At 57.3% G+C, this 20,827-nt stretch overlaps 1 protein-coding gene across 1 annotated transcript in view; it reads right to left on the bottom strand.

Moving 5' to 3' along the window:
* Positions 1-20,489, bottom strand: part of LOC117647446 (paired box protein Pax-2-A) — a 69,249-nt gene extending 48,760 nt beyond the window's left edge. The window contains 3 exon segments of the mRNA XM_034389190.1: positions 7,672-7,695; positions 9,728-9,940; positions 20,307-20,489. Coding sequence (XP_034245081.1) covers positions 7,672-7,695; positions 9,728-9,842 — 139 coding nt within the window. The 5' untranslated portion in view covers positions 9,843-9,940; positions 20,307-20,489.
* Between the last annotated feature and the right edge of the window lie 338 nt (positions 20,490-20,827).

Genomic DNA, 20,827 nt, shown 5'->3' with positions numbered 1-20,827 from the left:
CGCAAGGCCGACGCATTGCTCCAAATCACTTTCGTTGTGTTGGCGAGCCTGTCGACGATAGCGCCGAGATTTAGCTCCGCGAGGTTGCCACCCCAGCGCTCCGTCTCTCTCGCACTGCAGGGCTGCCAACGCTTGCAACACATAATTCGAAGCGGGGACACAGCTTTGCACTCTCCACGAGACAATCTCTTTCTCTCTAGCGATTGAGAGAGTGAGAGAGGGAGAGAGAGAGAGACCCCAATCTAGGAGCGCCGTCTGGAGACACCTCCCTGCCTCTTCTAGCGGCCGGCCCGGCCCGGCCCGCCCAGGGGGCTCGGCGACCGGCAATTATAGCCGGCAGAAAACAAGAAAGGACACCGACCGCACAAAAGGGACGGATCAGTGCCCAGCGGCCCAGCCAGGCCAAGCAGACAGGGATGGGGGGCGTCTGGCAACGAGCAGCCAATTAAAACGACGTGCCTCGGGGACGGCCCCCGATCCACAGTGGGCGGTCAAAATTCTAGACGTTTTTTGAGCTCCAGAGTCGCTGAATGGAACCGATCGTGTGACCCCACCAATGGATTGCTCTCCGAACGAGGAATCCGTTGGTGGGGTCACACGTCCGGTTCGAGTCCTGCTTAGCGACTCTGGAGCTCGAAACGCGTCTAGAGTTTTGGCCGCCTGCACTGAGAGTTAGCGCGGCGCACGGCGACCGACAAAGTCGATAGAGATGTAGAAAATGAGGCAACACGGGCGGTGCGGGGGCGTGGCCCTTGGCGTGGCGGCGGGTCGGCCGGCCGGAGCTGTCTGCAACGAGGCCCCCAGGCCACGCCGAGGCCATGCCGGACCCTCGGCCGGCCCTCGGCCGCGCGCTGTGCCTGCTGCGCTTGCTCTACACCTTACCCAGTTCTTTGCACTGCCTCGCGGTACTCGCACTCGGACTGTCTGTCTGTCTGTCTGTCTGTCTGTCTGTCTGTCTGTCTGTCTGTCTGTCTGTCCGCCTGTCCGGCGGACCCCGAGCAGCCGAAGCTCAATGAGTGGGTCCACGCTGAAACCACAGACTGGCTGCCGTCGCCGCCGAGGTCCCCGGCGAGGTCCCCGCCGTCCTCGGCGCCCGCCCCCTTGCCCGCCCCTTGCCCGCCCCACCCCGGGCCGCGTCCGAGACTCTGCCCGAGAGCACGGCGCCGCCACTTCGGAGCCACTTCGGCCCTTCGGCTCGCCTTCGGCCCCTCGGACGCCGCCTCGGCCTTCAATTGTTCGGCCACCGCAGGAGAAATCGCGCCAGTCGCCTCCCTTCGAGTCCCCCACTTCGTAGACAGGCGACGATTTCCCGACACGGTCACTTCAAAGTTTCCTTTCCACCTTTTTGCCCCTCCCCTCTTGTTTCCTTTATTTTATTTTTCCCTCCTCCGGCGCCTCCGCCAGCGTCTGTCTATCTCGCAAAGGGAGAGGCAGAGAGAGAGAGAGAGAGAGAGAGAGAGAGAGAGAGAGAGAGAGAGAGAGAGAGAGAGAGAGAGAGAGAGAGAGAGAGAGAGAGAGAGAGGCTCCGCCAAATGAATGGCACCATGCCGGCCATGCACTGGGAGGCGCCAGACCGCATCGCTGTGCGACGAACACTGAATCACGACCCCGTCATGCCACTAACGGAATTTCGCCCTCACTGTAATGACTGCGGTGAGCGCCTGTTCGGATTTCGCAGAGACACTCACACACTCATACACTGCGAAAGAAGTTGGAGGCAGATCGACTGAAATGCGGTTGATTCTCTCGGGAGCATCGTTTAAGCTTTAAGGGAGTACCCTTGGGTGACTTCTAGTCAGAGAGTACCTAAGGTGACTTCTTCGTACGAGAGTACCTAAAGTGTCTCCTTAGCCCAAACGACAAAGACAAGTGCTTTTGCGTAGTCCTTGTCTCAACGTTTTTTGTTACCGAGTTCTCTCACACTCACTCACGCACACTCTCCATGTTTCCCTTCGGATCGCACATTTATTTTCCATACTACAGACTTGCAATTGGAAACGCGCGCGGGGAAACAAAACGCGTGGTGCGCTGCCGTGTCAACAGTTTTCCCCACTCAATGCGCGAAAAAAAGAACGAAAGAGAAACAAAAAGATTGCGTGATGTTGGCACGACTGCGTCGACTTCGTCACAATTAAAACGTGCACGTCAAGGTGGCTGCACTGTCGGCAAACGAGGCGCCGGGCGGCATGACGCCTCGCGCGTGCCAACAACAACAACAAGATGAGCCACGTTGTTATTATTAACACCTACAGTTCGTGGTTTGCTGGAAGCGCGAGCGCCGCGCGTGGTATGATGGGGGAAGGCTTAAGTAGGAGAGAGAGGGGGGGGATGCAAGCGAGCATCACTACTCAAAACTACCACGACTTTCTCCACAGTCCGGAAAAGAAGCAATTATTAACCTGGGGCTGTGTTAAATTCGAAAAGGTGGCAGTTCTGTTTTTGTTGTTGTTGTTGTTGTTGTTGTTGTTGTTGTTGTTGTCGTCGCCGCCGATCCAATCAGGTCTCACGAACGTGCCGGTCACACAGTCAATCTGCGGGGCGCTGCGCGAACGAGCGCCACAACCAATAATTGAGACATCACCAAAGCAAAAATGATGTGCTCTAGGGAAAGACGTTAAAAGCAACGGACAGCGGACGGCCGCGCGAGCACCGCCAGTGTCTCACGGTCACAAATCGGTGAAAAAAAGGAGGAGAAAAAATACGGGCGAACGCGGTGACGGCGAGCTTAGCGACGCGGCGGTTCAGAGAAAACTATATACTTGCTTTTCTTGTTTTATTAGTTTGCCCCCATTTTCGCGGACAGGGCAAGAACGGAGTGACTTGGAGACTTGAACGCCAGGGACAACACGGGCATCTCACAGCAGTGAGTGAACGGGAGAATGAGTGACTGAACGATTGACAATGATGAATGAATGAATGAATGATTAGCAAATGAATGATGACTGAATGATTAACAAAATGAATGACGAATGAAAAGATGAATGCAACATTGAATGAATGAAATCCGAATGAATGTACGAATGAATGAATGCTCGCGGTGATCGGGTTGAATGAATGGGAAGCTTGGCCACTGAATGGGTCGGGACTCGGGTTCGGAGAACACCGAACGGAACGAAACACACATAAAAGGTATCAGTCGCCCCTCCTTTCCCCTTCCAGCCTTTCTCCCCTTCTCTTCTCCTCTCCCCCTTCCTCCATCTCTTCTTCTCTTTCTCGCACTTCCCTTTCACGCCTCTGCGATTATCGGCACCTCCGAAAAGGTGTGTTGGTATATCGACTCGCCGCAGTGGTATCGTTGCCCTGTCTCACTCACGGGGCCAAGGGAGCGAGAGAGACAGAGCGCTCTCCTGAATCGCTCGGCAGGGGGCCTGGCTTGGGGCCCGGGTGGGAAAGGGAGGCGACATGGAATGCAGTGCACAAGGCGGTCGCGGACAGAGAGACGAAATCCCCCCGTGAAAAAGTGAGCCCCCGGCGTAGGCCCCTGGGGCGGTAGACAAATTCCCTATTAATTTAAACCAATTTATTCCGGAGACCATCGCGTACTCCACAGGGCCTGCCAGGGCCTCCAGCGCGTGCGTCGGAGACTGTCGGAGACTGCCGGAGACGTACGCACAATCATTTCGACCAATTAAAAGCGGAGATGAAGACGCGATAGCGAGCCGGCGACGCGACAACCGAGTTGCCCCGCTTTAAAAGCCACCACACTACAAGGCGATGCTTCTTTTTTGTTATTAATAACACGGGGAGAAGGGGGCGGCCGGGAGGAAGCGGCGGGCGAGCGAGAGGGGAGGGGGGGGGGAGGGGGGGGACGTCTCACGGCGGGGGAGGCCGGCAAGGCATATAATAAGGAGCCCGCCAAGACAACATACGGGAAAACGGTTAGAATTCGTTACGTCGCCCAAAGTGACACAAACTGTCGTCTCATCGAACAGACGGCAAATTTGTCATCCCCTCTCTTTCTCTCCAGCCGGGCCAACCTAACCTCAACTTTTCTTCGTCTTATCCCTGCAGCGGGGGCACAACGCAACGACCCAAGTTTTTGCGCTCGGCCTTCTGCAGGCCTTCAACAAGAGCGAGCCGCGACTCGGTGACTGAGTAGGGAGGCTAATGAAGACACCGCGCGGGGACCGACTGACTCCCACGTCTCTCCACTTCGATTGGCAGATCCATGTCGTTAGTGGATTCCGTCCCGCTGCCCCTCCTCCTCCCACTCCTGCTCCTGCTCCTCCTGCTCCTCCTCCATCTTCTTCACCCTCTTCATCATCTTCAGCTTCATCTTAACCATCTTCCTCACCGCCATCATCATCATCATCACCATCTTCTTCTTTAACTCCTTTCTTCTGTCATCGGAATGCCCGCCAATACCACTAATCACGCATGCATTGTTACACCAGCCGCCGTGGTCTGCATTATTTCCATCATCGCTCCTTTTTTTATACAACGCTTCCGTTAACCAAGACACAGGACAGTGCAGAGAGAGGGGAAAGGGGGGGGGGGAGGTCGCCTCGCGGGGGAGGAAGAGTGTACGTCAAAAGGGAGATAGAGTCTAGCACCCCTTCCCCCACCCCTCCCCTCCGAGGCGCGCGCGTGCGACGGGGAGGTCTTTTACCTCCGCGCGCGGGGGATACATGCAGCAGGTGCCGCGACGCGCTGTGTGTGTGTGTGTGAGTGCGCGCGCGTGCGAGAGTGAGAGAGTGTGCGTGTAATGAGCGAGGGGGAGGTGGGGCAGCCCCACGGGCAGCCCCGTGAGGGTGGACGTCCGCGTCCTTCACCGTAAAAAAGCGATACCCAAGGCACGGACGGAGTTCAGCGCCCCCGGAGAACAGCTGTTCGAGCACAACGAACACGACGCAACGTCTCGGCAGGGGAGGCAGGCCGCGCCGCGCAAAGGAACTGACGTTTCGGACGATGCGTCGTCTTCCGTCGGCTGTCGCCGGGTCAGCGAGTAAAAGTAGTAAACAGTTCGGCATGTGGACTAATGTTTCGCGGCGAGTCCTGTTTGCGGGCTCCAGCGCGCACAGCCGCCCGGCTTGCTCGGCGGCGTCCGGCTCGCGGGCCGTAGTGCCGTGGGGCCGAAGCTTACTCATGGCACTGACTGGCACCGCTTTGCTCTTTCTTTGTGCTCCACAATGCTTCTCGCCGAGGGTGTTTTCCATGCTGTCCAGCCGGCCGGCCGGCGACCACCACACGGCCGGCTTGTCGCGAGGCATTGAATGGCGCTGGGGTCTTGGCCGGCCCGCGCCACCGCATCGCCACTGCCCAGCAGACTTCGCTTGAGTCCCTCTCGCACTCACGGGGCTTCCCCCCGGAGAGACAGAGCGACGAGAGCGACTCTCGGAAGCAAGGCGCAGGCGCTGCAGGGCGGCCCGGGGGCTCCCAGAGACGCTTCCCTATTGTTTCTCGCCACATTCCCCGTGTCTGCCCGGAATATCTCCTGCCGCTCGTTTTGTTCCCCCGTGTGCAAATGTGGGCTAGGCGCTGGCCGCGCTGGCTCCGAGGGGCTCGTTCGCGAAACCGGCGCCGCTTTTAGGCTGCTTTATTGACCGCTGTGACCACCCGGGCGGCGACCACACCACGACCACACCTCGCCCATAACCTATGGGGCCATTCAAGGCTCCGCGAGGAGACGAACTATTTCTTCGCACAACAAAGTGGATTAGTTCGTACCATGTATGCTCAAAATACTTCGCAAGGTTTTAAGCGTGCAGGACGTAGCTGACGAGCTGGCGAACCGTTGGGATTCGGAGTGAGGCCCGCGATGACCGCTACGCTGATACCGGTGCAGAAATAAGAGTCTCGGGGGCGGAGAGGATATCGCCTTCATTACAATAACACTGCTGCATTTCTCATACCGCGTTTCTCATATCGGCCTGCACTGCAAGTATGCAGCAGCTATGCAGCAGCACGGCCATTATCCATGCTAATCGGCCCGCAAAATATTCCATAACTGGGGCAGTTTTGCAGACCGTCACAACTTTGGCCTATCCCCCCCTCCCCCCCTCCCCCCGCGGACCGCCCGCCCGCCTCCGGCCGGCAGGGCCCTCCGCGGCGCAGAGTCCTTCCGTCGCTCCGTCTCCGTCGCACTCACGGGGCTCTCCGTGAGGGTGCGCCGCCAGCCGTGTTCCGAAGCGTCTCCGGCGCTGCCCGCCGTGCCGAACAGCACGCCCGAGGCACGCCCGAGGCACGCCCGGGGATATGGAATTCAAATCCGACTGGGACTTACTTGTGTTGGGGTGCTCATTCGCATGCGGGTATGTGCAACATGATCAACATCGCCGGCTCGCGACCCGGCCCGGCCCGGCTCGGCTCGGCTCGGCTCGGCACGGCTCGGCTCGGCACGGCTCGGCTCGGTTCGGCTCACGCGCGGTTCGGCAGCACAGGGCCACGATAGCTCAGCCAGGCTAACTGTTGTCACCTAAACAGCTGGATAAACAAACAGCCGGGAGTCCGCGAACAACCGTAATCAGTACAGTCGCGGAAAAGCCTCGCCGCGCGTTCGCCAAAACCCGTTCCGTTCGATATCTCGAGATCCCTTTTCTCCACGATATCCCCCTGCGTTGCTATTTTATTTTTCTAGAGTACCCGCACGAGGCGACAACGCCGAGGGATCACAACGCCGTCCCTTCCTTCCCCCTCCCTCGCCCTGCAGTGCCCTGCAGTACGCTCCTCAAACTCAAATACATTGCGCCTCTTGTAGAGTCGCCATGTCGGGCACACCGCGCTGCGTGTTGGGACCGTGGTTTGCCGCGTGTTTCGAGTGTGTGTGTGTGTGTGTGTGTGTGTGTGTGTGTCGGGGCAGCGCGGGTGGAAAGGTGTATGTTGTATAGACAGACACGCCAATACATTCATATCAGAAATCGAGACGCACTTAATAATAATAATAATAATAATAATAATAATAATAATAATAATAATAATAATAATAATAATAATGTTGCTTATAATGGTGAGGAAGAAAAATAAAGCACGTCGGCCAAGGCAAAGCGAAAAGGGGGTGACAAAAAAGCGGCCGCTCGCTTTCGCAATAAGATTTTTTTTTGTCGCTCCTTCAAAGTTGGACGCGAACCTCTAACCTGGCGGGCCGGGCGGCGCCGAGGGCGCCAACAGAGCCATTACAAGGAGCGCAGCTAATGACTTTATTACCTGCGGACGTGTGGGGGAGAGTATGAGAGACGCAGCGGCAGACGGATTCCGAGAGTCGTGTCGCGTCGCTCTGTCTCTCCGCTCGCCCTCATTGGGCGTCCCCGTGCAGGTTGGCGAGAGAGACAGAGCGACGAAAGCGACTCACGGAATCAGTCTGCTGCTGATGAAGTCATTTGAGTCGAGCCGCGTGTCGCCGTGCCGGCCCGCGACGGCGCGCGCGTGGCACGCGGCGGCCGAGGTTAGCTAACCGAACCTAACCTCACTTTTGCCGCCGAGGCGTGACAGGTATACTGCGGCGCGGCGGCCGTTTCGCGCGTGTCTCGGACAAATACAAAGGCGGATTCCGAGAGGCGATTTTCGTCGCTGTGCCTCTCTCGCACGCATACGGGACGATCCACGAGTGCGAGGGAGACGGAGAGCGACGAAAACCGACTCGCGGAACGGCAGAGTTGCTTTACGCGCTACGCTCGACAAGGAACGCCACACCACCGTCACACGCCCGGCCGCGGCCCAACACAGTGTACTCACCGTCCTGACTCATTCCGTGGTCATCTGCAACAAACAAGCACACCAAATGGTTAGTTGATTTTGTTTCAGATTGAAACTCTGGTTTTCACAGCAAAACTAGAGGTCTTTTCTTCCCACAATAAATCAATAATAATAAAAGTGACTGAAATAAAGACATCTCCAGCGGAATAAATCAAGTCCGGAAATCACTCGCCGCCTCGCGTTTCCGCCGAAAGGGTCGTGCGCGGTATTGCTCGAAGAAAGTGTTTCGAGCGATCGATACCGGCAAGCTGCTCGATTTATAGGTGTATGCACAGGAGAGACTTCTTTACGAGACGATTAAGAGATACCAGGTGAGGCGCTTACCTCGACGGCACAGTCAAGACAGAGAAACCAGTGGTGGGGGATACGGGGAGGGGGCAATCCGAGTGGCTGGCTGGAGCGGGGGGGGGGATGCTGTGTGTACTCCTGGACTGATTCTCTAGCAACGTTCTATACGAAACGACTTGGGATTTATCTCGACAATTAATGTCACTTTGAAAAACGAAGTTCAAAAATTATGCCAGCTTCACGTGAAGCTTTCCTAACGCACTTATCAAAAATTTACGCCCCCTTTTCGCAAAAAAAAAAAAATCTTAGTGTTTGCAGTGACGTGGGTACTCGATGATTCAGAAGCTGGCAAACACCGTTCCGCACGGGTCCACACACGCACACACACACACACAAAGAGGCGCCCAATTTGACCGCTGGCCGCTCCAAGCGCAGCCCCGTCGAACTGGGAGGCCTAAATGGTGGGTGGTATTCCCGCAACAGTCGGTCGGCGACTAAGTCCGCCACTAAGTCTCCGACGCCACCGCGCCACTATAAGAGCCACGCAGCCTGTAACGAGGAGCCAATACCTACCGCGAGGCAATACCCGCTTTTCCATCCGCAGCCCTGGCGGCCCATTAGGGCGTTTTTACAGCCAGTAATTTGGTCCGAGTCGCGGAGACACACTAAAGATGTGTTATTACGGCCGGGGCTGCCGTGGTGGCCAATATTGCACTCGCTCACACTCGCCGACCTTTGTTGCATAGGGATTGTTCATTGTGAGGCAGCAGCCCCCCACGTGGAAGGTCGGACCTAACCTAACTGCGGTACAGTCAAACTCAAAACACCTCCAGCAGTACGCTTGCTTGAGCTGGATAACCTTAACTTGCCACCACATTGAAAACTTAAGGGCGCACCGAACGGAAAGCGACAGAGAGGATAAAGAGGATAAACTTACTATAATGTTAAAATTCAAAAGTTAAAGTTAAGTTAGGTTAGGCTGTTAGATGATCATCCTCAGATCATTATCATCGCTCTGACTTCTGAGTAAACTCGTTCCCCGAGTCGGGATTACAATGACAAGGACGAGGATGCTTGCAAGCAAAACGGTCGCCACCGCCGAGACTCGAACCCCCGACCTCGTCACACGCGCATTGCACGGAAGGCTGCGCGCGAGAGGGAGTGGCGCGGCCAACAAGCCTGACACAGTTCCAGCCAAGCTCCGCCGGCCGGCCAGCAGTCTGTCTCTCTCGCACTCGTGGGGCGTTCCGTGCAGGTGCGAGAGAGACAGAGCTCTGCCGGACGACGCAACAACGACCGCGGCACCCGAATTACGAGTGAAACGTCAAAAAGCAAAGTAAGTGTCGATCGGCCGGGACGGCGACGACGACGCGCGGGTTAAAAGCGTCGGCGCCAGCGAGGGGGAGGGGTGGGGGAGGGGTGGGGGCGGTACGGAAACTCGTGGAGCACGACCGGCGGCGCTTAAAAGCCCAGGCCGGCCGGAGCGCGGAGCCGCGCCGTGGGCTGCCCGTGGGCCCCGCGGCGGTGTGAGGGTGGCGGGGTCCGCGGGGTCCGCCGGGCCGCAGTGCGCCCTGGGCAGTCGGGTCGGCCGGCCAGGCCAGCCCACTGCCAGCCGGGCGGTCGCGGCGAAACAAACTCTTTATCGACGCCGAGCTCGCGGCGGCGGTGGCGCAACCCGACACACGGCCACGTGGACTGGCACTACGAAATTCTCATCCGGCATCTCCGCACAGTACGAGCTACCAACCTGTCTGGTGGTGTTGTTGGTGGTGCTGCAGGTGCTGTTGGTGCAGCGAGTCCACGAGCTGCGGGCCCATGCCGTGGTGCAGCTGGTGGCCCGGGGGCAACTCCATGCTAATCATATCCTTGCCGTCGCCCAGCGGGTCGGGGTGGTCGGGGGAGGCGCCGCGGGGCGGCCGGGGGTCAGGAAGCCATGTCCAGGTCGCGCCGACCACGGGCCCTGCAACAACAACAACAACAACAAGGTTAGCGCAAGTCATAGTGCCGGGTTTAATCAGCAAAAACAAAACTAACAACAGCAAAGTAACGACAAGTCACAGCACCAGGTTTAGTAACAGAGTCCGGACTAGTGAAAAAGGCGGGGCTAAATCAGCAACAACAGCAGAGTCCGGACTAGTCAAAAGGGCCAAGTTAAATCAGCAACAACAACAGAGTCGGGACTAGTCAAAAGGGCCAAGTTAAATCAGCAACAGAGTCCGGACTAGTCAAAAGGGCCGGGTGCAATCGGAAGAAGGGGCAGCAAAAGGCCCTTGCAACAACAACAACAAAGTCAGGACAATTCCGCAATGCACGGAATGGCCTACACGACACGGCGCCGAATAGCCACCACTGCCCCCCCCCTTTCGCCGCTTTGCCGCGTTTGACCGCCGCCAGGGCCTCGGCCAGGGCCGTGTCCGCGTGTCCGGTCCCGCCGGGGCGGCGAGGCGCGGCGAGGCACAGCCAGGCGCCGGATTCCTCGGCCAGCGAGTTTTACGATACAGAAACGCACAAGTAGCTCGACTATTGCCGCAGCTCGCCGGAGAAGAGGAGGCGGCTCTGCTCCCCGGAGCGTCAGCAGACTCCATACGGGGCGCCCCGCGAGTGCGAGAGAGACGGAGCGACGAAAACGGCTCTCGGAGTCAGTCCACAGTAGCGTCAGTCGGGTCGCGGGGAGGGAGACTCGAAACGCGCCACGGGGGGGGGGGGGGGGGGGGGTCTGGAGAGGGGCGGACCCGGAGTGGGGGCGGGGGAACGACCAGAGGCATGTCCCATATTGCACGCGTTGCGATAGTCTTTGTCTGCAGCGGTGCGTTGATCGCACAGCCATGGGGGGCGACGACTTTTTAGTGTGGTTGCCTTGAATCTCAATGCGCAGTGAAAGCCTGCGCTCGCTGCGGTCCTGAGTACGTTGTTTCATTTTCTCAAGTGGTGTGGATTGTGATCCGCAGGCTCCTGTAGTATGAAAGTCTCTGTTGTGCCGAGACTGAGCGCCCACGTCACACGCGCCTGCACTTTCAGACTGTCCAAAATGGTCCAACACACTCCCAAAACGCCGTGAGACGAGGGAGGGGCGGTCCCTTTTGCAAATTAAGAAATATCGTGCTACTTATTCGCACCCGGAGACCCAGAAAGATTACCCCTGCAGGCTTAGTCCTCCTGCACCAGACTGACGCTGCAACCTCGCCCCATCTCGCTCCCTCCTTGGCGGCTATTACGGACCAGCATTAGCTCCTGTGTGCGGCCCTGGCTCTCGACAGAAAAATAAAACGACGGCCGAGACAACTCCTCGGGAGGCTGCGGAGGGAGAGAGAGAGAAGGGCAATGAGATGGTTTAGGAGATAGATGAGGTGGGGTCTGCGTGTTTACACGGCTTGCGATCCTGGTTATCGCTGACGAATGCTGGGAATGTCTAATGGCTGCAAAAGGGAGATGAGTCCTCGCCAAAAGGTAAATGTGTGTGTGTGTGTGTGTGCGCGCGCTGTGTGTGACAGTGAGAGTGCCAGGTTCCGTTCAAAGGAAAGGCCCTTACCACACCACCCGCTTCATCTTAAAAAATAGTAATAATTCCCACATGAAAAAAATCTGAAAAAAAACTACTTTTACTTTAAATAAAATGCGATTAAATTTTTCAAAAATCTTGCGTGAACATTAAAGTGTATGAACGCCTCGTTAACCGTTCCTTAACTCACTGAAACCAACCATAACCTTACACACTACTAAAATATACGGCTTCAGGAATTTCGCCAAGCGTTATGCAAAGTTTGCACTATGAATAAATAGGCAGGCAGCTCCGGCACGACAGCAGCCCCGCGCATCATCTCTCCCGTGACGTCACCTTGCCACGGTGTGACGCCTCTCTCTCTCTCTCTCTCTCTCTCTCTCTCTCTCTCTCTCTCTCTCTCTCTCTCTCACGATGACCGGTGAACGGTGTCAAGGCGCGCGCGGGGGGCTCGCGTATTGTTGTTGAAGAAAGGAGAAAAACGCATATAGAGCCGCATATCGCACCCCGTGTTCGCACGTGCCAGCCACCGCCTTTGTCGGCGCGCGTCCTTGGCGCCGGGGGTTACCTAATTGCAGCCAACAATGCTGGGAACGGAGCGCCACACGCCTCTCTCTCTCTCTCTCTCTCTCTCTCTTTCTCTCACACTTGTGGGCCGCCCAGGGGGTGCGAGAGAGGCAGAGCGACGATTCGGCATCGGCCACGCCGCGCACAACTGCGGTGCTTTTTCCGCAGAGTTACCCGATTTTGCACGCGGACACGCGCGGCGTGGCGCGCGCACACACACACAGTGGTGTGTCTCACCGATAACCAGTGATAAGGGTCTTCATCGCCGTGTTGCTGGCAGTGTAAATCCACCGGCGGCGCCCTCCCCGTAAAAGGCTTCAACGAATCAAGCCGCAAGTAGCCGCGCGAGCCGAGAGAGAGAGAAGGGGGGGGGGGGACGCGTGCGAAGGCGCCGAGCCGTTTTGGTAAAAGTGACCGCCTGGCCTGGCCAACAACAAGAACAACGAGAAGGGTACTGCACCGCCACGTCTGTCTTTTTCGGAAGCAGCTCCAGGCCAGCGGGATCTGGATGAGCTAGAAAGCGGCCCGCACCATGTGGCCACACAGTTTGACCAGTGACACACACACACACACACACACACACACACACACACACACACACACACACACGGCAAAATTAGATGTCTGCGGCTTACGTCTGGTACTCTACCAACTCGGTCGGTCTGAAACACCTGACGAGGTCTCCTCTTCACTTTCCACGCAGGACACACTACTGTCTGCCCTGCCAAGGACTTTCGCGCGTGGACTTTTTTTTTTTAGTAAACGAGAAGTGCCCTCATGGAACAAAAACAACAGTCTTCGAAACGATTTTCATAATAATACAACGACCAGTTCACAAAACCAGTAACGTTGAAGAAAACCCCATTGAAACAAAGTGTGCACATCCCGAGGGTCCGTGTTGGATGATTCTGCACGGTGTGTGTGTGTGTGTGTGCTATGCAGCCTCACCGGGGCACGCCAAGAAGACCGGTAGCTCGATACCTGAGAATCGGCTACCGTCGACCGCAAGGCATCTATCATTATTTGTCCCACCCACTCTTCCGTCCCTCTGCACCGTGTTGCCCTCTCTCTCTCTCTCTCTCTCTCTCTCTCTCTCTCTCTCTCTCTCTCTCCGCTCTTTTCCGATCGCAGATAGCTTCGAGACCATCTCCCCTCTTCCCAACGACTCAATAACGCCGCGCAAAGCCACGTGGAGCCGATCTAAACAACGAAATAAATTGAACGATCGCTTTGCAATCGCTATTTCGCGGTGCAGTCAACATTTTTTTTGGGCCGGTACGGTGGACGTGGTTATGGTACCGTACACAAACTAACACAGCCACCCCACCACAATCACACAGCGTGCGGTTCTGGGCGACGAGTCAAACGAGGAACTCAGGGAGTCAACTCTCTCTGTCTACCGCCCGTCTGTCTGTCTGTCTGTCTGTTTGTCCGTCCGAGGGCCGCATGCCGTGTGGTCGGATTTGTATTCTCGACAATCAGGAGGCGCGCAGCTCCACAAACCGACCGCCTGGTCCACGGCGAGCGGGCCCACGGTGTGCCAGATGGAAAGGCACACTGCCCGAATGGCTAAGCCGGACCGCCCCGTGCATCCCAGAGTGCCGCCACGCGGTGGTCAGCGCGTGCTTCATATCCCAGCCGTTTGGAACGGAGCTCGACTCCGAGTCGGGGACGGATAGGCCCGAAAGTGCGGCTTCTTTGCCTGGAGACTTGAACTAGAGGGCAAGACGAAACACATCTGCACATGCTCGTGGACTTTTGTACATAAGTAATGCCGTAATGCACACATGAGTGTGAACATACACTGCGCATGTCAGCCCGACATGACGTTTTCGTCCGACCTAACCTCACCTCACAGTTTTCTTTTCTGTGGAACCGCAGCGAGTAGACTTCCCACCTTGTTGTTGGATTCATGAGCCTCCATGAACCGCTCTGACGCCCCGGGCCTCCTCCTCCAGTCCGTCAATGAGGGACAAAATGAACCGTGGAGAGCTACTGATCGGAAGGTGAGAAAAGAACGGGGCGGCGCAGGGGCGGACATTCTACGTCCGTTTCACTGCCACACTCTCAAAAAAGGCGAGAGACTGAAAGGAATCCACTCTGGAAACTGAAAAAGTGTACATGGTTGACTCTTACGAGAGTCAACCTAAATTTTAGCGCTTTTTGTAATCTGCGGCATGCTTTGAAAAAAAGTGTAAAGACACACTCTAATTTGCGGCCAGACGCATCAGAGTATACATTCTATGTACAAAGTGTACATTCCACGTACACTATTTTTTCACAGAATGCCCTTGTTGAGAGGACGAACAGCGTCAACCGTTGACTCCTTTTGAGAGCCAACCGTGTACGTACACTCTTCATTTTCCAGTGCGGGAAAATGGCCGACGCATCGCACAGCAAGGTGACGATCGCAGTCGATGAGCTTCAGGAAAAAATAAAGCGAATCGAGGCGGAAGTTATCGCCAAGTTGTGCGTCCACGCGATCTGTCGTGTCCGACCGTCCGCCTGTCTGTCTGTCTGTCTGTCTATCCGCCTGTCTGTCTGTCTGCCTGTCCGTCCGCCCGCCCGTCCTCGGCCGCACTCCCGCGCAGTCTACCGCCTTCGATTTGTTCTGGCTGGGCTGTCGATACGGCCGCTGTGGGAACGCGGGTACCTCTCCTCCCCCTCCTCGCCCCGCTGAAGGGCCGGGCCCAGCCCGGGGGAGAGTCGCCGTCCAAAAAACGCCGCGAGTTGCAACGGGGGCTATACACTGTACGCCTAGAACGGCCCGGCCGAGGCCCAGCCCGGACAGTCGGCCCCGAAAAATAGGGAACGGGCGCGAGGTGCGTTGGCCCAGCGGAGGCAGAGCGACGACTCTCGGAATCCGGCCGACGGCGCGAGGGCCTGTACCTGTCAAGCAGTGCAGGCCCGTCAAAGCGCAGTGTCTCGGTGCGAAAATACCAGAGAGCGGCGACGTTTTTCCCGCTTGCCACGTATGCTAAACGGGAGGCGAGTCTGGGGCGTCCCAGCAGCAGCCTATAAGTTGGCTAACAATGGCTGTCCTTGAATGAGCCTGGCCGATAGAGTGAAGTAGCAGGCGGGCGGGCGGGCGGACAGGCAGACGGACACACTCTTTGCCCCCCACCGAGGCCCCACCGGGGCCCCACCGGCCTCATCCTCGGTGACCGGAAGTGACCTGGGTGCGTTGATAGGTGGCAGGCCGGGCCGCGGGCCGCGGCGGGCCGGGCCTCGCTCGCCGGGACTCGGTAGCGTAGCGCGCCTGCCAGAGATTCGTTTTCGCCGCTCTGTCTCTCTCGCACCCATGGGGCGTTCCGTGCAGGTGCGAGCGGAGGGCCGAAGCGATGAAAACGACTCTCGGAATCAGTCTGCAGTCCGGTGGAAATGCCTCGACACTGCTGGCGCACTGCTAGCACTGCTGCCGGGTGCTTGTCCTCTGCGGCGATAACGCTGCGCGTGGTCGCCCCCCCCCTCCCCCTCCCACCCCTTTCGACTCCCGAAGACAGTACTCCGGCCGCGAGGCACGGCGGCAAGGCGCCGGCAACCTTGGCAGCTTCCTGCCGCCCAGTCCAAGATTCTGGATTTTTGCGTCGGTGACGTAGGAATCACCGACGGACGTTTTCAGTATGCAGCAGAAGGCTTGGGTGTTCAATTATCGAAGTATGCAGTATAAATCGAAAATCGCACGCACTCCAATTGGAGGGTTATTTAAGTTCAGCGCGAACAGCTGTGCTCGAACGGCGCGCGGTTCGAAAAGTGGAGAGAGAGAGAGAGAGAGAGAGAGAGAGAGAGAGAGAGAGAGAGAGAGAGAGAGAGAGAGAGAGAGAGAGAGAGAGAGAGAGAGAGAGAGAGAGTCGTTAGAGTTTCACGGCGCCGTCCCCTTTCCCTAAAATGACCACCGCTCTATTCGACTTGGGGCAAACGTTCGGTCGGTTCGGAGAGAAAACAGTCGAACCGGCGGCGGCCCGAGAGTTGCGAAATACCCGCCCCCTTCCCTTAAAAGGCGAGACAGTTTGCTCTCGTGTATCAAAATGTCCAAAAACACTGCCGTCCAAGACACGGCTCTACATTTCGAACGCGACGTGCGGGTCTGAAAGTCGATTTCCGATACGGAAACAGAAAGAGTGTGCACGCGGCAAAAATGGTCCCTGGAATTCCCAGGTAGCCTAGAGTAAAGACACAGGCGATTTCCAGGGAATTCCTGTGAAACCCAGAAACCGTTTTGTTGCAGCGCGTGTGCCAGAGTGAGAGCCGTCCTCACTACCAAGCCTCCAGCAGCGCGCCACACTTGCAACGGCGGCGCCGTTTGGTCAAAAGCTCCTCCGGTCGCCCGGGCGGAGCAGAATGGAGTCCAGGATTGAGCCGGTGGGAAAGTTCGGCGACGACAAAGTACAGCCGGCCAACAGAAATCTGGCGTCGGCGGCCACGGCGGCCGCGGCAAGGCGACAGGACCGCCGGCGCGTCGGCCGGGCAGCCAGGCCCAGCCAGGCCGGCCACAATCACTGCCGCCACCACACCGCCGCTACAGTTTGGCTCTAATTTGTCCGTGTAGCCGCCGCCGTGTTTTTGTTGTCGCGTTGGCAGCCCTGCAGGCCGCGCCGGCAAGGCCAGGCCTGGGCCAGGCCGCCAGGCGGGCCGCCGCGCCGCAGGCACGGCCAGCAGGGCTGCCACCCACGTTACGGCAGAGGATGCAGAAAACGCGGCTCGTTGAAATGAAATTATTCACGTCTGTCGGGTTGGCAGCCCGTCGTCGAGGCGCTGCCGCCGCTTCATTCGTCGGTGACAAAAACATAAGCAATCGCACCGAAAACAGCGGGGAAAAAAGGAAACAGGAAAAAAGGCTGCCGCTCTGGTTAGAAAGTCGCTCGGGAACGCAGCCTGCGGGGCGGGCCGGCCCGCCGCGCTCGCGTGTCCGGGGTGGTGGCCTACCCCGGCTGCTGCAGGCGCTCGCCTCCGGCCGCACCGGGCCGTTTTTAAAAAGCCGTGCCTTAATTACGAGCAAAATAGCAAATTTAAAAAAAAAAAAAAAAAAAACGGAACGTTTCAGAGGTAGTAAAGCCATCCACGGTAGAGCGAAATTGAAAAGCACCCGCCCACCCGCACCCGAAGTGACGCTTGTTGCAAAAATGTCTTTCCACTTTCAACCTTTCTTTGATAACTTAGGTAAGTTTTTAACAACTAAGATTTTTAACTCCTCCCCGTGCATTTGGCGCATTTGGCAGACCGCAATTCGCTCGCAGCACTTCTGGCGCAGCAGACGACGCTCGCCTCGTATCGCCGCATACTGCCGCTATCTAGAGAAGCAGCGCGGAGCAACGCGGGGCACTGTGAAGCCTGCGCGTGTAGCGGAGAGCCCGCCAGAAATCCTCGGCACGCGTGCCGCCACGCTAATTGACGTGCTGTTATTAATTCGGTGTTATCTCGGAGCTGTGCAGACTGACTCCGAGAGTCGTGTTTTCGTCGCTGTGTCTCTGTCACACCTTCGCGAGTGCGAGAGAGACAGAGCGACGAAAACGACTCCCGGGATCAGTCTGCAGGTCGTCGAGTGCCAGCAGAAGCCCAGGGATTGGTGAAAAAAAAGGGCGGCTGGATTTATTTTTCGGTACTTGAGCAGCAGTTTTTAGGCGCGTTGGCGCGGGATTATGGGTTTCTGGCGAGTGGCGCTTTGCAAACACAGCGAGGCAGCGATGCTCCGAGGAGGGGTTCAATTAGGATAGCGTGTGGAGGAGCAGGCGCACGGTTTTGGCATTTAGCCTTTCTCCAGTCAAAGATAAATCCACCGACCAGAAATACGTTCCGCTCGCCCATTTTAAACTTGTCGTGTCGTCAACTTTGAATCCGCTGCTACGCATACTCCCGCGCGGTTGAAACGCACAAGGCAATAGAAAAAAAAACTCGATCGAAAAAGTTGAGGTAGCCTATATTGTTGATGAGTTCGATAACAAACAAATCCTATTTTCGACGACAGGGAATAAAAAAAACAGAGGTTCCGATGAAAGGGCCGGGCCGGCCGGCACGTGTCGGGATGAGTGTTCCTCGAACAACGGAACGCGGTTATGAACCAACAGGTGGCGCACGGCCAGTCTCCCGCCAGTGCAGACACCGCCAAAAGCCACCGCCTTGCAGCCAGCGCTTTTCGCCTTGGAAAAATTGTGCCGTCGCGTACAGTCGCGCGCGTGAGAGAGAAAGAGGGTTTTCACAGCCTTGCCATCACTCACACCTCTCCACACACAAACACACACACACAGACGCAGGCGCGGGCACAAGCGCATCGCGTGGGGAGACAGGGTGAGCCTTGTTCACGCGATGCAACAAGCAATCCTGCAAAACAACCCCGGCCGACCTAACCTCACCAGCGCGCATGCAAACGGCGCGGCGTGCGCGCTGTGGGGAGGGGGATCTCGTGTGATCCGCGCGAGCTTGTATTTGAATCGCGAGCCATTAGGACTGGGATAGCGGCGGGCAGGCGGGGCAATCGGTCGCTCCAAAGGCCTGGCCAGCACGAGTGGAAACGAGTGGCGGAGTGTCGCACTGACCGCGCGGCAGTGTCCCAGTCACGGACTCTCACTCTTTGCCGCTGGCTCGCCCCGCGTGTGAACTAGACTCGTCTCCCGCGCTTCGGCGCCGCACGCACACCACGCAACCATTTGCTGGGCGCAACAAGTCGTCCGAAAAAAATGGACGTTTGACCCGGAAATAAAAGTACACAGCTAAAAAAATATCTTCGATGGGTTATTTGTCAAAGTGTTCGACCCCGTCATACCACGCAGAGTGATACATCACAGAGCACTCAGCGCGCAATCAGGAAGGCGTTGCATATTGCTCCCCGACCAAACAACGGCGCCTCGGTCAACAGCAATCCGAATCTAGTCCATCGATCGGCGCGAAAAGCAATGTGTGAAAGTGGGAGAGCGCGGCGCGCGGTCCATCAGGGAGGTGGGAATATAAAATCATGATTAAAGGGCTGTGCGAGTCCGGCGGCCCGCTTCGTGTTGACTGTATCTCCCGCCGACAGGGTCGGGCCGGCGGGGCCAGGGCGGCCGGCCGACACAGGGCCGTATCTCGGCGCGGGAAAGGCGCGCGGTACGGGGTTTCGAACCCGCGACCGCGCCGCCCGCGCCGCCCGCGCCACAGATCAGGGCGATGCCATCGGCGGCGTGTGGGCCGGGGGCAGAACTGTACCGCACACTCCGAGGAGGCCGAGCCTCATGCACAAGAAGAGCGTCAGGGCGATCAAAGCGCGGCACGAAATGAACGAGTTAGTTCCCGGGGAAAAAGGAACGAGGGGTCAAACTGCACTTGGCCGGCTTGGCGCACGCGCGGTACGTCGTCAAATTTGCATCGCGGACTATCAGACGAATCTCGACACCTGTCCAGGAATTTGAGAGTAACACGAATACAAACTAGACTCGACTCTACTTTCAGCCTCCAGGCGAAAAAAAAAATTGTTTTGTTCCCAATTATTTAAATTTGGCGATCCCACGTTTATCTACGACATCGGTTAAATCTACGTACTACGTATGCCTCGAATTATAAAACGGAAAGTTTGTCCAGACTTGCGTCAAAGTCCGACGCCACGGTGGATTTTTTTTTTCGCGATGGACAGGAGAGGAATGCACGGCGTGGAATGTGCACCTATTGCCCTAGAAAAGCGAATTCCGCGCGAAGCGTATTTCAGATCCCAAACAGATTGAACATCCGGAAAGTGAAAATTTGCGGCAAGCGCAGAAACCGACAGGATCAAAATCGGCACCGAAAGTACGGAAGTGTGCTAATACCTGCGTCAGGTTTCTATCAATTTCAGTTCAAACGTGATCAACCCAGGGAGTTTTCTTTGTTCGCAAACTGCGACGACCACTTTGAGCCGAACAGCGCTCGGGGACTTGTATCACAAATGTTTCACAAACGTTTTCAATATTTTACGGAGCCATGTCGCGTAAAAACTGATAGACCAACAGGTACAGTAGTGTGTATGGGGTGACAAAACGAGTTGAATCCATAGATTCTAAAGATAAGAGCACCGCTGACGAGGGGTACCTCACTTCGAAACTAGGTGTGCGCTGACTGACGACAAGACTGAATTTCCACTTTGATCACAATGAAATCGTCATGTTAACTGTGACGAAAAAGCTGCAGTGTTACTGCCGGCTTTGTCAGAGGCGGGCCTGGGCAGAGACTGGAGCCCGATTGGATGAAGTGAGGTGCCCCTCAACCGGTGACGCATCGTGGAGTCGGTGTGGCGGACTCGTCCAGGTCTCCTCACCTGACGAGGGGTGGGTGATGACGTCCTCCAGGTCACGGCAGACCGTCGCCTCGGCGGACGACGAAGCGATCCAAAACGAGCAACACTTTGACACAACACTGCACTTTGCACTAGACACTGCACTTCACACACACACAGCACTGCACATCCACAATGGAGACTTGCACGCGGGGCCGTCGGGGAGCGCCGCCGCCAGGACGACGCCGTCGGGGCCGTCGACGGGGCCCTCGAGGAGGCGGAGGACGCGGTCGCGGCGGTGGCGGTCGCCGCCGGCTGCAGGTCCGCGACGACGGGGGTGCCTCGCGGTGCGGGTCGCGCGAGATCGAACTAGTTCCGGACGGTGGGCAGGGCGGGGCGGGGGCGGGGCGGGGCGTTCCCGCTTGGTCGGGCGTGGTGGCCGAGCTGCTGCGATGGAGCGGGACGTACTCCAGGGCCTACGTGCGACGCCCTGCTCTACTCCTGCCTTGTGGACTGTGCACGGCAGAATGACGCCGACCGGAGCGGCGAGGCGCGGCGAGGCG

The sequence above is a fragment of the Thrips palmi genome, unplaced genomic scaffold (assembly GCF_012932325.1).
Source record: "Thrips palmi isolate BJ-2018 unplaced genomic scaffold, TpBJ-2018v1 HiC_scaffold_2, whole genome shotgun sequence".
NCBI lineage: Eukaryota > Metazoa > Arthropoda > Insecta > Thysanoptera > Thripidae > Thrips > Thrips palmi.
This window is presented reverse-complemented; position numbering and strand designations above follow the sequence as displayed.